The sequence below is a fragment of the Drosophila grimshawi genome, unplaced genomic scaffold, assembly GCF_018153295.1.
Source record: "Drosophila grimshawi isolate 15287-2541.00 unplaced genomic scaffold, ASM1815329v1 contig_1377, whole genome shotgun sequence".
Taxonomy (NCBI): domain Eukaryota; kingdom Metazoa; phylum Arthropoda; class Insecta; order Diptera; family Drosophilidae; genus Drosophila; species Drosophila grimshawi.
Genome location: NW_025062900.1, coordinates 3,979,953 through 3,995,172, shown reverse-complemented (window position 1 = coordinate 3,995,172; position 15,220 = coordinate 3,979,953). Strand labels below are relative to the sequence as shown.

The following is a 15,220-nucleotide window of genomic DNA, read 5'->3' as shown; positions in this document are numbered from 1 at the left end:
CGCATGATTCTCATTTCTGAAAGTGCTAATTTTCAATACGGCAACAATTCACACCTAATCATTGTTTATAGTTAATGATTTCTATAAACCAATTTTAAAAGGTATATTTATAAAACAGCAAAAATGAATATTGCAATTGTAATATTCAAAGCTCTTTTATATTTGAGTTTTTCTTCCATTTTTGCTGTACTATATTATTATATTTTTATACTCCACATACTTCTAAATACAATATTTACACTACATACAATTATTTTCCATACATTCTATAAATTTTCCAATCCTAATTATGAATTATGAATATTTTATCAGTAGATGAATCAGATGTCGATTCGAGTTTAGATTTGTTATGGCATTAATTATCATATGGTATTTGAAAGTCTTGAACTTCACTTCTTAAGTGGCTCCTTTGGCAGTAGCGTTTTTATGCGTTTAACACTTGTCACCGGCAATTCCGATGTAGTTTTGCGATTTTTTCGCACTGGCTCTGTGATGTTTTTGCTCTCCTTGCCACTAACTGGCATCAATGCATCAATGGGTGGCAGAACAAAATCGTCGGGCATTTTATTTTCAAAGGAACTATCCACCGTCTCCGGCAGTTCCAGTTGAACCGCTTTTTCCGTATGGACGCGCTGCACATGCTCCTTCATCTTGTCCGAGCGATGACTACTGAAGCCACACAGCTGGCACTTGTAACGATTGAGGCCCCACTCCGTGTGCTTGAGGGCGTGTCGCTTCAAGTTCTTGCTCTGACTGAACTTGCAGCCGCAAATCTCGCAAATGAAATCACGTCCCTGCTTGTGCGTCTCGATATGCAGTTTCATGTTCTCCTTGCGATTCGCACGATGCTTGCAGCCCGACACAGTGCACATAAAGAACTCTCCCGTGTGTAAAAGTTTGTGGCTCTTGAGTGCCTTCATGTGGGTGGTGCTATAGCCGCAGACATCGCACAACATCTGTTTCTCTGGATTGTGGACCAGCATATGATTACTCAGACCCTGTTTCCATTTGAAAGCCTTGCCGCAATGTGTGCAAACATGCGGCGTTTCCGTCGAATGCTTTGGCTGATGGACGAGCAAAGCGGCTCGAGTACTGAAACGATTATCGCACTGCAGACAAAAAAAGGGCTTGCGCACATCGGATCCATGACGACGTAAGTGCGCATCGTATTCCCGCCAGTCGAGGAAGCCCACCTCACAGAGAGAACACGTCAAATGTGACGGCTCGCAGCTGGTCATGTGATCAATCATCTTTTGCACTTGGTAGCACTTGAAATCGCAGCCAATGCAGTAGTTCACTTTGCTATTAGATTTAACGGCGCGTGGATTCTTCAACTAAAAAATGACAATGAAAAAATAAAAATAAAAATTAAAAAATTACTTTGCATTTCCAGCGCTTACCTTAAAATAACTTTGCTGATTCTCAAAGACCACATCGGGCTGTGTAGCTGGCTGCAGATTATCCTCTGCATCAGCACCACGTACAGCACTCGGCTCTGGACCCATGCTGACATCACTGCACTGTTCAATTTGGTATAAATTTAAGAGCTCCGTTACGGAAAGTATCTTGGCCAATTCGCGAAAGTGAGACTCATGCTCCTTGGAGACAGAAACAATGTCCTCGTAGAAGAAGTCCACAATTGTGTGCAGGCAAACCGTACAGTTGAAATTGCGTATGGTGACCTTAAGTGGATTCTGTATGGAGAATTGCTGCTGCTTTTGTTGATTGAGGCCAATTAGCTGACTCTGAGCAGCCACCACACAAAAGTGAACGCTGCAAGTGCAGGGGGCATCATCAGAGTCCAGCTGCAGCAGCAGATCACAGAACTGGCCTGTGCGTCGTTGATTGTTCAAATAATTGGAGACTTTTGAGTGCAGTGGCTGGTGCAATGTGGGCTGAATGACCGGCGATTGTAGCATTGCACACTCAATTTTCTAGTTCAATATGTATATGAAATATAAACAAACTGAAAACGTTGTTTTGAATCTGCACAGAACAGCTGATCGAAGTTGGTATTCACACGGAAGCATTGACAAATGCGAGAAATGCAAAATGCTTGCATGACATGCAGCTTGATTGTACGTTATTTTAAATATGAAAATTTATACAACTTTCAGATTTCATGAATAATCATTAACTATAATTATCATATAAGCTATTAAGTTTAATTAAGTTAATAGGCACACATAACATAACGATAAACTAAACATTTAACATCCTGCTCTGCCCTGGCCGCTGGTTCAGGAGCAACCTTATCAATTGTTTATTCAGCAGTGATAAGAGATTTGAAGCGTTGGTGGAAGCTTCGTGGGAGCTGTGCGATTGTCTGAACAGTCGCGAATAGCACTGTGAATCAAACGGGCGCGTTAAGTGATAGACAAAGCCAAAAATAAAATAAAAACAGTTTCCATATGTATACAATAGATTTCATCGCAAATAAATAAACACAATAAAAATGGAAAGGTATAATATAGTAAAACTTAACAAATCGAATTACTAAAAGAAATGCAACTTTTTATAGCATTTGGCAGGAGTGCACATCATTTTTGAAGACCTTACTGTGCTTTATAGTCGCACTAATGCTGTTGCCATTGTTGCTGGTATCATTTCTGTGTGAGTATATATAATGTCCATAGAGATTTCGCGATCGCTGACCCAGATAGGCCACATAGGTCTCATTTTAATCGAAGCAGATCGAACATGACCGACTATAAATAAACGAGGCATGGGTTGACTAACCGCCCATTCAGCCAAAGGATGCCTTGCATTATACGATTCGCTTCGAATCGCCTTATTATCGATAGATAAAGAGAGGGCGGCGTTGGGGGGCGGTGCAATACCGCACGCTCATGCCAGTGATAAGCTTTGTTTATAAATAATAAGAATAGCAGCGACGATGCGTCGCTGATTACCTGTTGCACCTTTACGGAACCCAGACGAGCGACCAAATCAACCTTTGACCAATCGAATTACTCATAAAATTTTTTGGCATAGATAAGCCCGCTTCGACTTTTGTTTGGCGGGTGGGTGATAACACGATTAATGTCTACTTGAATTACTTACTAACTAGCAGAACATATATGTGTCTGATTTCGAGAACGTTTTAAATAGCATTTCTTATTAAGCGGAATATACCTATACACTAAGTCAAGAAAGTGTATTGTCAAAAGAAAAAATTTATGTTTTTTTTATTTCTTGTGCAAAAAATCTTTACTTAATTAGTGTCTTGTATTTTTTTTACACTTTAGTAAAGTTCTGAAAAGTTTAAAAAATTGTTTATGTTTATCTTAAACTAGTGTAAAATTTTAAAAATCAAAAGTTCTACATTTTTTGACTTTGGAGAAGGTGTTTTGATGATTTTGATGATTCCCTTTCGAGCCGATCCCATTAGAAATATGCGTTTATTATTATTATTTTTTTTTACTCGATGGAAGACATCAAATACTTTAAAGTGGTTTTGCTTTGACTTAAAGCGCATTCGAACAGATAACAATTATCAATATTCTTTGATATTATAATACATATGCCTTACCTTTAATTTTTCCATTGCAGGCGCGCACTTTGCCAACGAGCTGGCCAACTATGTGCTGAGCATCAAATATCCCAATTTGACCATATCCAAGTCAAAGAAAATACGCACACTGATCGATACGCCCAAAAATGCTGGCATTTTTCACTTTCTGCTCCAGGTGGAGGGGCCCTGTGATTTTGAGCGGATTAGGCGCGCCTATGCGCTGCAGTTGACCGAGTTGAAGGACAAAGCGGGCATCCTCAAGTTTCCCAAGTTGCGACAGAAACTGGTCACATGTTGGGGTCAATATGCCTGGGTCAATGATAGCACGTAAGATATAAAACATAAATTAAAATAATAAAATGATTGTTTATGTAAATAACATTCTCTGTCCGCAGTGGTTTCAACATCAACAATCACGTTCTGCTCAGCAATCCCAAATATAGAGGTCGTCCCGTCAACGAATCGAATATACAGGAATATGTCAGTGAGTTGGCTGCCAAGTATATACCCTCCGATTTGCCCCAATGGCAGGTGACCGTAATACCCAACACGGATAGTGCACAGCCCTATTATATACTGATTAAGCTGCATCATTTGATCATTGCCGAGGAGGAGGATTTGCATGTAGGCGAGATGCTTCTCCTGCAAGACACTGATCGTAAATCAATTGTAGACTTGACCAGGCCAACTGCCACCCGGCAGCTTACCCACTTTGTGCGCCAGCCGGAGCATATCAGTAAGCTGCTCAATCATGTGCTGCATCTTGTTAGCTGTCGCTGGCAGCAGTTCATCTATGAATTCGAATCGCTGGACACACCCGATGGAGTCAAATCGCATCCGGATGCACGCAATCTCAGCCAGCTGCTGTCGCTGGTGCTAATCGTTGTGGTCAATGTGGTTTTGGGCTATTGGCGCACCCAATCCATGCGTCGTAAGAGGCAACGACGAGCCGCGAGCTATCGCAGCGATGTGGGTCTGCTCCAAACGCTCTATTTGCTGCTGCAGCACGAGCTGGAGCAACGTAATCTCAGCTGGGCAGTAGCCCGCTCCGCCCTGGCGCACAGCCTGCAGCCATCGAATATTGTCAAAGCCTGGACACGTTTCCTTTGGCAACTCTTACTGAATTATTGTATCCTCTTGCCATATCACATCTATTGCGAAATGCTGGCACTTCGAGATGTGCTGTTGCGAGGCCAGACGTCATATAGTACCACCTACTGTGCTCGACTGCATCTCTATGTGCCGCTGCTGATTTACGCCCAGCTCGAACTGGTCAAGATCTGTTATGAGCTGTTCAAGGCGCCCAGGAATATCTATGAGGTGTTGTTTGTGCAGCCCACCAAGGAACTGAATATACTGCACAAGAAGTCCTATGCCGGCAGAAAGATTGTCTCCTTCAGTCGGTCCATTGATGGCGCTGTGTTGCGTGAACGTCATCAGCATTTATTTGGCAAGAAACTCCGAGAATCCGATTTTAGTTTGGCCTGCTTAGCGGGAGCTGTTCACGATTATTTCAATACGTATGCGGATAAGGCAACGGTGCCGGCTCTCTTGAATACCACCTGTCGGACAATATCCAAGGGCTACTTCACCGATCGCAGTGGCGACAAATCGGAACATATTGGTGGTGTGGTATTTTTGCAGCTACCTCTGGGCTCGCCAGATGCCCTGAAGACCCAACAACTGCACGAGATTGTTGAGCGCATACGCAAACAGCAGATCATGATCTATTTGGCCTCCATTGGACAGACCAAGTACAGTCTGCTGACAGCTCTGTTGCCACATGTCCTTACCAAGATATTTATCAACTTCTTTTCGTACAATTTTCCTGTTACCATCACAGAGATATATGGTGCGGCAGACACACAATTTCAGTCGGCGTGGGGCCAGCGGGTGCAAGATGTGCTGCTGTTTCGGCCGCCGCAGTCGAAGACTTGTTTGTCCCTGAATCTGCATCGATTTGGGGACAAATATAGGTTAGCTGTTATGGCGGATACTCATCTGGCTCCCGATCACACACTGCTCACCCAATCCTTTGAGCGTTATATGGAAACGGTGACACTGTAAAAACAAAAACGAAATAAAACTATTTATCCGACTTTCTTTGCATTATATCTCATTAAGAAATTGTTTTAAATTTCGCGCGCTCTTCTAAAACAGTTCACAGCTTGCATTTGCCATTCGCTTGCATGCGCAGCCAGTGCACAACTCTGTGAGTTCTCAAATCAGTTTGACGTTTAATTTGTCGTTATATTCAAATGTGCTGCTGTGATAAGTTCAAAATGGAAATATACATTTTAATAAAAAAAAACAACTAATGAAAGTTAAACGAATAACTAAACATAGTGCAAGCGCTGCTGCCGTTTCGAGCTTGATTTAACGCGCTAATGTCAAATGTAAGCAGAAAGTTTCAAGTCAAACGCACGTATAGAAACGGTTGCCGCTTAAGCTACGGTTTCAGTCGCTCTCCGAAGCCGGGTCTTGAATGTCGCACGTCGGATTCACGATTTTTCGCACAAAATTATATGCCGCGTAGACGATACAATTTTTTTAAAGTAATATTATGATGTGTTTATATCAACGGAAGTGATAAAAACATGAAATGGTTGTCAAGTGAAAAGAAATAATTGAAATGCTATTTACCCATGCATTTGACTTTTAATTGATAATTGAAGCAATTAATAATCAAATACAAAAGCATAAGCAAACAGTGTAATTAGAACATCAATTATAGGTCTAAAAAATGTTTATTTTGTAATTGGCTTGAAATATTCGTGAGATCTTTGTTTTCTTTGTTTTCGTCTCATAGAACAAATGAAATATTGTATTTTTTTTACGCGAAGCCGTATCAGCATATCATCTAATCAAATCAAATCAAACCTTGTTATAATTTCACTGAGCTTGTAAAGCGACGCTAGACAATAGCAAAAGTTAATGAACAAGCTCACAGTGAAGCAAAATGCTTAATGCGAGTCCATATTTGAATTTATAGAACATCCGCTTTATAGAACAAAAAATTATAATAAAAATAATGATAGTGTTGCTGCTAGTGTTAAGGCCACGCTGAAAGTTACATACTCTATCAGATAAAATGATGGAAACATATTAACACTTGTAACTAATGAGTTTGCTTGAGATATCTTTTATCTTATCTTTCGAACGATAGTTACTATGTCAGCTCCCAAGTACATCGTCTATATATACTATATATGATCTCGAACAATGCGTTACACACTTAGCGATAAATTCGTAATACTCTCGGCAAGTGTATCAAAAACAAAAGCGCGCAAGCGTAAAATGAATTTGATTTGTTTAGCTTTTGTTTCTTGATTGTTTTTTATTTGGTGTTTCTCGTTACCTTATGTGTTTATATGGAGCTTTTGTTACTTATAGGGTAATAATAACGGCACCTATATAGGCACCTCGAGGTTTCCAGCGCGGAAACAGTTGATTGTCGCCTCTCTGGTTACTTTATAAACGCTGATTAACTTTAAGCGCAATCAAAACAAATCAGAATTAATTCAAACCGAAAGACTGGGACACAGAGATGTTGCAACTGGTGTTCATCTTGGCGTTATGCATCTGCCCAGCACTCCCAAAGGAGCAACACCAGCAGGAGGGGACACCTCAACTGAGACTCTGGCTGACGATAAGCGCACGCAAACGATTCCTGGAAGTCTCCTGGAAGCATGCTCCAGCTCGGGATGGGGATAATGTTTTGTTAACTGCACAGGATCCGCATAGTTTTGAGCAGCGTATTCTGCCCACGGGAACACCACTCGCATCCTTCAACAGTGATGGTGTGGAGGGCAGCGGTTCGAGTGGGGATCAGGTGGCATTTATACCGTTTAATGGTTACACCAGCACGCCGGGCTCTGTACCAAAGGCGCCGACAATTGGACCACGCCTGCATTGGATTTCGAATAATGGCAACAATGAGATCGTGGCTGCCATTAAACCAAGTCAATCCGCCCAATGGTTCACCACTGGTGTGCCCTTTGATTATGCCCTCTCGCGTAATGTGAGCACGGAGAGTGCCTGCTACGGCTACTGGGCCAGCTACATCGATGCCCATGGGCATATACTGGCCAAGAGCTGTGTGAGCGCCCATCCACGCTGGATGAATGAGATGCGTGCCGTGTTGGGTGGACTGCGTCTGCGAGATCTCTTCATACCCGGCACCCATGATTCGGGCTCATATCGACCCAATTTCGATCCGCTGTTGCGCGAGAGTCTTGTGACCAAGTACGCTCTCACCCAGGACGATGATATACGTGGCCAGTTGCTGCACGGTGCTAGATATCTGGACATTCGAGTGGGCTACTTTAGCCCAGCGGAGGAGAAGTTCTTCATTTATCATGGCATCACGAAACAGCGGCCACTCAACGAGGTCATACAGCAAGTCAAGGATTTTGTGCTGGCCACCAATGAGATTGTGATTTTCGGACTCAAAGAGTTCCCTGTGGGTGAGTGAAATGGAACATTAAAATGGAAGCCTTAAATTGTATCTCATTTGAAGGTTTCGGCAAGGGTCTGGGTGTGCATCGGCTGCTGGTCAGCTATTTGCGCCAGCAATTTGGGGATCTTTTTGTGCATCCATCGCTGACATGGCACGCGACCCTGGACGACATCTGGAGGCGAAAACAGAATGTGATATTGGCCTACGATAAACACGAAATGGTTGAGGAGTTTCCTCAGCTGCTCTTTGGCGCCGTCGATCAGCGCTGGGGAAATGTGCAATCCTGGACACGTCTCGAACGACATTTGCGCTTCATCAACGATTTCGATGTGTCGTAAGTCGGGCAATCTTATACATATATATATGCTTTAGTTGTTCTAAGGTATCTCCTTGAATTTCAGTCGCTTCTCGAGTCGGCCTGTGGTGGATATGGCGGAGCTAACACCGCAGACCTGGGATGTCATACTGGACAAGCATGGTGGGCTACGCAAAATGGCCGATAATGTCAATTGGCGCATCTCGCAGCTATATCGGGACGAGCTAGGCGGACATGCCAATATTGTGGCAGCCGATTTCATACGGGGCACAACTCTAATCGATACCGCCATCGATTTGAACAGGCGCAAAATTGCGTATTAGACACAAAATAACACAGTTCAGATATATATATATATATATATATATAGATGTATATATAATCACAAACAACCATAACTGTAATAGACACATTCACAATAACATTTATAAAATCCATCTGAATAAGTCACAATATTTGTTGTGTTGTGTGTGTGTTTTACAAATTGTAGTATATTGATAAATATGGTATATACTTAGTATTATTTATGCTTATAGTTTAGATTCCCTAAAAGTGTCACCATTGAGGCAAGTACATACTTCCATATACTTTATATATGTATATTTGTATGTTAGAAACTCAACGCTTAAGAACTTAAAATCCTTGCGACTGCCATCATCACGTGAATAAATACAAAAAATAATACAATAAGCAATGTTGTAACTGCCATAACCGATTCCGTCGTAACGGTTTGAGAGGAATGCTAAATATCATACAAATGGGTTAGGCATATTCATTTTAATTTCTTGTGCCATGGCTGGACTCATGTAAAATATCTGCTTTCTTGTGGTAAACTTAATGCAATGCATCAGCATTTCATGATGATCCGGTGGATGGGCTATTCATCCTACTCAAGCGACTCGTTGGACTCGATGATCGTTGTGTTGAAGATGGCACGGCACAAATTAACCATGCCATTCGAGAGGCGGCCATAGGAACGGGGCTTCTGTTTCCAGGCAATGCAAACATAGTAAAATGGTATGCCTGCCAATGTGATGGCTATGCCAATGAGCAGATTGGCGGGCTCCTTGAAATTGGGCAGCAGCACTAAAGTCACACAGATGGTCATAAAAATAATCGGCAGTGCCAAATGCACTTTAATAGGACGCGGCAGATTAGGTCTAAAATGAGAGAGAAATTAGCCAGTTTGTATTATGAATTGTTTAAAGCTGCAGTTAACTTACTTCTTGTGACGAAGCCACAACATGCCTGCTATGCTGGCCACCACAGAGAGCCAGAGCACGGAGCTGAAATAGTTAATTAGCTCATAGACATTCTCGGTCAAGAGCATGAGTAAAGACATCAGGCACTGTGATAAAAATAAGTGTTAATTCTATCTAATTACTATAAGTAACAAGATGCGAAAAAAAAAACAAAGTTTTCTTTCCTAACTTCAATAAAAAAAACTGGTTTCAAGAGAACAAAAAGCTATGAAAAATTTGCACTGCCTTTAAAAACAACTTCGACTAAAGTTGTAATTCCAAATTTAAATGTGATATAAAATCTTGTTTCAAAAGATTTAAAAGCCATGATAAAAATGCATTTGTTTTAAATATTAAATTCCAGCAAAAATCTTAATTCCAAATTGAAATATGTTATAATTCAGTGCCAAATTATAGTAAAGTGACTAATGTGAATAATATATAATAATAATATGCGTATTGACTTACCGCAAATATCAAAGATGGAATCGGTGTCTGTTGCTTGACATGGAACAGTTGAAAGAACTTGGGCAGGTGACCCTCCTGGGCGCCAGTGGCAAAGAGACGAGCCGATGTGAAGAGAACACCATTGACACCACCAAATGTGCTCAGAGCCACAAAGATGGGCACCATAAAAGCCAGCGGGCCAAAGACTTTGTTGCCAAAGGTCACAGCAACCGCCAAAGAGCTGAGCATCTCCGGCTTGGAAACGACAGCAAAGTAGGCAAGATTCACCAACACATAGATCCCTGTGACGAGTGGCATCGCAATCCAAATGGCGCGTGGCAGATTTCTGGGATGGAGAAGAAACAGGAGAAAACATACAAATGTGAAACGTGTCTAAAAACCATTTGGCAGGGGAGAATAACAAGAAAAACGGCAAGCAGTCAGCACTTAAATTGATTGCTGCGTCTCATGAAGCAAATTGAATTCATTAGGGAGGCAGCAAATAGCAAAAGCGGGCGCAAGGGCTCAAGGACGTGCAACAAGTGGGCAAGTGGGCGCCGCAAGAAACTTGTTGCCGCCAGCCAACGGGTGACGCAAATGGCAAATAGCTTCCATCTATGAGGGTTGTTTGAGAATTAAAGAGGCACAAGGACATACACAAAGATAGTGAATACTGACTGTGGATGAGTTGGCAAATATGACAAAAATAAATTAATCTTTTTTCAATCATTTGTCTGCCATTGTTAAACTCACTTGTATGGATCCTGCAGTTCCTCGGTGACAAAGTTCAAGTAGTTCCAGCCGCCAAAGGCAAACAGACCCGAGTAGAAGGCATAGCCAATGTTGCGGGCACTATAGCTGCCCTCCCAGGGATTCGAGAAGTTTTCAAGCTTGCCAGTGGCCATATAATAGAGTCCAGCGAGTATTATCATTATCAACGCTAGCAGTTTGCCAATCGTAAAGATGTCCTGCACCTTCATGGACACCTTGACCGACATGCAATTAATCGCAGTGAGTAGACCTTGAAAAATAATTAAATATATAAAAATATATATATACAAATATAAATATTACTTACAGAGGCAAACAGCTGCCAGCAGTTTGACGGCAAGTTGTGGGGGATCACAATCCTCGAAGAACGGCTTCGCCGCATAATGTGCAAAAGTTAGTGCAACAATTGTCTGCAAAAATATAGAAGTTCAACAATTTATATTAATGTGGATGATTCTGATTAGCCTTAGTGATGGACACTGAGCTATGAAGCGCTTTCACTGCATTTTTCCTCTTAATTATTTTACTTGAAACTCGATTTCATCTGTCCGAAGAAAAAACATAACAACTAATTAGAACTGCAAACGATATTCGAAATCGAATTGCCTGTCTTCAGATTTAGATTTCCACGTATTCTGTGGCTAGCAACACACTTGTTAATCGAGTTTTTTTTTTAATTCGCGACCAACTGTTTTTACTTTTCTTGAGAGAAAGTTCTCGCTGTTGGCGAATTCTCAGCTAATTGAATACAATTCTGCCAGAAGGTTGACTTTGCATCGATTGTTTTGTTCAAATCAATACAATTAGCGAACAATAAAAACAACAATAATTCAATAACATAAAACAATTAGACAATAAAAACAAGAAACAAATGTCATAACAAGACTGATCAACAAATTATATATATAAGGTAAGTCAAACCTGAGTTGTTGGCCTGATGATGAGCAGTGCGATCCAGAGACGCAGGAATCCAACAAGTGGTCCAAATGCGACCAAGAGGTAGGCATAATCGCCACCGGATCTGGTGATACTTGTGCCCAATTCCGCATAGCAAAGAGCGCCAATTGTTGAAAGAATGCCGCAAGCCGACCAAATCAAAAGTGAACTTCCGACGGATCTGACAAAGAAAAAAACGGAGAGTAAGAAGAATATTAAATAAGTGGACACAAGCACAAACACAAACACACAATGGACTCCATTGGGGCACAAGTGGTTCCACAAGTGAACAACTTTCGCAGTGTCTGTCTGTCTCTCTGTGTTTGTGTGTGTGTGTATCGATGAGACGTGTTTATTTTTGGGGCATATACATGCATTTTATCGTGCACATAAACAACTGAAATCCTTTTCGAGCTGATGCAACAATTCTTGGCGATTTCGTGACCGATTTTCACTCAAGGGCAATCCGAAACGAAGCAAGGCTTAATTACTTCGGCCAATTTCCACCCAGTTTCCACCCACATAACGGAATTAATTTCAATTGTTCTTTTTCAATTTAGTATATAAAATTTAGTGCTATTGACCTTTTAGTGGGTTCACGTGTTTTAATCAACTCGAAAGAAAGAAAGCTGTGAATGCAAATTGTTTGGGCTTGTTAATAATCTGACTCTGCATGAATATCAGTTAGAATTGCAAATTGGAAACTATTTAATTGCGTAATAAGAGCTAAACAATAAACAATTGCAAACACAATTTCTTGGATATGTTTTCTTTTATATTGGTTCTTAAAGCTTTTTTAAACTTAAATAGCCTTACTTACTCGGTGTAGTAGAATACTCCCGTGGGTGCTATAAAAATGCCCGATCCGATAATGGTGCCAACTATAATGGCCACACCATTGATTAGGGTCAGTTTCCGCTTAAGCACAATTTTGCCATCCTCTCCAGCTTCGGCCTCGTCTTGCTTATCCTGGCCATATCCATTGGTATTGGTTGCTTCAACCAAACTAGTTGTGACCCCATTTCCATAGCGGTCGGTCATTATTGGGCTATATATAGACTATATATTCAGACTATGGCAGTTCGCGAGAATCCAGAACTTTTCCTATAATTCCAGTTGTACTTGTTGGACTCTAATCAGACGTTAAAATTGCCACTTTAAATAAATATTTGAAAAGTTTCTCTTAGTATAGAAAAAGGTGAACGAATATTTTCCTATAATTCCAGTTGTACTTGTTGGACTCTAATCAGACGTTAAAATTGCCACTTGAAATAAATATTTGAAAAGTTTCTCTTAGTATAGAAAAAGGTGAACGAATATTTTTTGCGTGATTCTCAGTTTTTAATTATTATCTAGTAGCTGCTGTTGTTCCAAATTCGATAGTAAATAGATAGTAAGAACAAATTAAACGTGTCGTTTTCATAGTCAGTTGAACATCAGTTTAAACCAGTTAACAGACACTTAGCCTTGTCTAACTTACAATTTAACTTAAATATTATTTTGCAAGTATAATCAAGTTTACAGCATTGTCGCGTGCCAAATGTTTAGCGATTTCGTCACTTATTTTGGTGGATTTCAGTTGAGTTGTAAATTGTTGTAAAATGCCCGTCATGTGGCAATAATCATACTTATAGATTTTGTTTCTTTCTTGACAAATGTTCCATATAAAAAACATTGTTTTTATCTGCATTCGCAGAACGTTCTCACATATATATTTGCACTTATTGCACATTCGCTTTTGTGTTCACTATTTGCATTACCATAAATTGCAACAAATATGTTTGCGCGACACAAAACACACTGCACCCATCCAGTCGAGCTACGCGTTGATACTGACTCGACAGAATGGCGCGTTGGCATAGAGACGAGACCGGCGTTTTGGCATTCTCTGTGATAGGCGCTCCCCCAAATTTGGCGTGAGAGCAGCAGTAGAGATGCTCTCGTGTTAAATACGAACACGACACATCACAAGGCGTGTCGAACGAACTGTTATAAATTATATATTTATTTATATTATATCTTTTCACGTACACTTATTTAACATGCTTCATTCAAAAAACTTGTTATCTAATAATAATTTATACTAATACGTTCTCATTTAATTTTCTTTATTACCAATCAGCCACAATTGTGTGTTCGTGACACGACGCAAGCGCCCCTCTATGAAAGAGAGCGCGAACACACCTTATCAAACTTGGAACATGCGAACGCGCAATACCGGAAACTAATTATTGTAACAATGCCAATGCTATTTTCGTTTACTTCATTTTGTTGATATCTAACTTAAGCGAATTTTGCCGGATGATTGACAGCCCCCCATCTGTGCACTTTTATTTTAGTCTATACATCGATAAGCGATAAATTCAATCGATGTACATTTGCCATTCACATGTGCATCTGTTTGTATTTTAAGCAAGTTGTCATCCCTTCAGTTTTTGTTTTGATTGTGTTTTGCACGTGTTTTGCCAAATCTCTGCTGAAAAACTTTAATTTCTTCACAATGTCCGACAAGTAAGTGCCTAATAACTAGATAAAACATTGCAAAAATAGTACTAATATGATTTCGTATGCTATATAGATATGCCGTACCCAATAAATTGCCTGGCAAAACAATATCAGTGCTGCGGCACCGCAAGCGACGCATTCAACAGGATAAATCCGTGCTCGAACAGAAGCGCACGGATCGCATTAAACGGGTGAAGAAAGCGCGCACACATCACAAATTCAAGCGCGCCGAATCCTTTGTGATGGGCTACCTGAAAGCCGAACGCACTTCGAAACGCATCCGTCAAACAATTCTACGCACAAATATCACCGAACAGAGCGCCAAAGCAGCGGACGAAACGAATCCCCGACTGTTATTTGTCATGCGTCATGCGGGCAAGAAGATCTTTGACAAGACCACATCGGAAATATTCAAGACACTGCACATGGGGCAACGTCACAACGCAGTCTTCATTGAGAACAGTAAAGAGAATCAGTTGCTATTGCGTGTCATCGAGCCATTTGTGGTTTATGGTGTTCCAACGTTGAGCACAATTCGAGAACTGCTCTTTAAGAAAGGTTTCGCACGCATCGAGGGCAAAAAGACGGCCATACAATCGAACACAATGGTCGAGGAGCAGCTGGGCGAGAAGGGTATCATCTGTTTGGAGGATATCATACATGAGATCTACACAGTGGGACCTAATTTCGCTGCCGTCACTGAATTTCTGTGCGCATTTTCGGTGAGTCCAAGTCTGAGTTAATCTGAGCAGTAATCCTGTAACCTAATCCTGATTTGGTTTACTTGCAGCTATCAAGTCCACGCGATGGCTGGCAGAAGAAGGTCTCCGTTCCTTTCAAGCGTGGCGGCGAATACGGCGATCGTGGCATTGCCATCAACGATCTAGTTGCGCGCTGCCTCTAAAACAATAACTTGATAACCTAGTAGACTTTTAAGTACAAACACAAAAACACACTTCAAATCTTAAACAAAAACCAACAATTAGTTAAATATAAGTTTAAATACACCTGAGCGATTATAACTTGTTGCC

The 15,220-nt window shown here is 40.9% G+C and overlaps 5 protein-coding genes across 5 annotated transcripts; 3 read left to right on the top strand and 2 right to left on the bottom strand.

Moving 5' to 3' along the window:
- Positions 1 to 287: 287 nt before the first annotated feature.
- LOC6571025 (zinc finger protein 16) lies at positions 288 to 1,934 on the bottom strand. The gene is made up of 2 exons (XM_001997197.3): positions 1,401 to 1,934; positions 288 to 1,334 (listed from the first exon to the last, which is right to left on the bottom strand). The coding sequence occupies exons 1-2, from the start codon at positions 1,917 to 1,919 to the stop codon at positions 390 to 392; spliced, it is 1,464 nt and encodes a 487-aa protein (XP_001997233.2). The 5' UTR covers positions 1,920 to 1,934; the 3' UTR covers positions 288 to 389.
- A 403-nt stretch (positions 1,935 to 2,337) lies between these two features.
- LOC6562456 lies at positions 2,338 to 5,612 on the top strand. The gene is made up of 4 exons (XM_001989124.3): positions 2,338 to 2,463; positions 2,522 to 2,613; positions 3,553 to 3,841; positions 3,910 to 5,612. The coding sequence occupies exons 1-4, from the start codon at positions 2,456 to 2,458 to the stop codon at positions 5,579 to 5,581; spliced, it is 2,061 nt and encodes a 686-aa protein (XP_001989160.1). The 5' UTR covers positions 2,338 to 2,455; the 3' UTR covers positions 5,582 to 5,612.
- Positions 5,613 to 6,005: 393 nt separating this feature from the next.
- LOC6562457 (PI-PLC X domain-containing protein 1) lies at positions 6,006 to 8,973 on the top strand. Its single transcript, XM_001989125.3, has 4 exons — positions 6,006 to 6,069; positions 6,908 to 7,980; positions 8,034 to 8,307; positions 8,375 to 8,973. The coding sequence occupies exons 2-4, from the start codon at positions 7,062 to 7,064 to the stop codon at positions 8,610 to 8,612; spliced, it is 1,431 nt and encodes a 476-aa protein (XP_001989161.1). The 5' UTR covers positions 6,006 to 6,069; positions 6,908 to 7,061; the 3' UTR covers positions 8,613 to 8,973.
- Positions 8,974 to 9,051: 78 nt separating this feature from the next.
- Positions 9,052 to 13,513, bottom strand: LOC6562458 (large neutral amino acids transporter small subunit 1). Its single transcript, XM_001989126.2, has 8 exons — positions 13,445 to 13,513; positions 12,505 to 12,816; positions 11,670 to 11,865; positions 11,056 to 11,158; positions 10,731 to 10,998; positions 9,999 to 10,323; positions 9,513 to 9,637; positions 9,052 to 9,449 (listed from the first exon to the last, which is right to left on the bottom strand). Exons 2-8 carry the CDS (start codon positions 12,723 to 12,725, stop codon positions 9,176 to 9,178), a joined length of 1,512 nt encoding a protein of 503 aa, XP_001989162.1. The 5' UTR covers positions 12,726 to 12,816; positions 13,445 to 13,513; the 3' UTR covers positions 9,052 to 9,175.
- A 598-nt stretch (positions 13,514 to 14,111) lies between these two features.
- Positions 14,112 to 15,207, top strand: LOC6562459 (60S ribosomal protein L7-A). The gene is made up of 3 exons (XM_001989127.2): positions 14,112 to 14,195; positions 14,263 to 14,911; positions 14,980 to 15,207. Exons 1-3 carry the CDS (start codon positions 14,185 to 14,187, stop codon positions 15,091 to 15,093), a joined length of 774 nt encoding a protein of 257 aa, XP_001989163.1. The 5' UTR covers positions 14,112 to 14,184; the 3' UTR covers positions 15,094 to 15,207.
- The last annotated feature ends 13 nt before the right edge of the window (positions 15,208 to 15,220 follow it).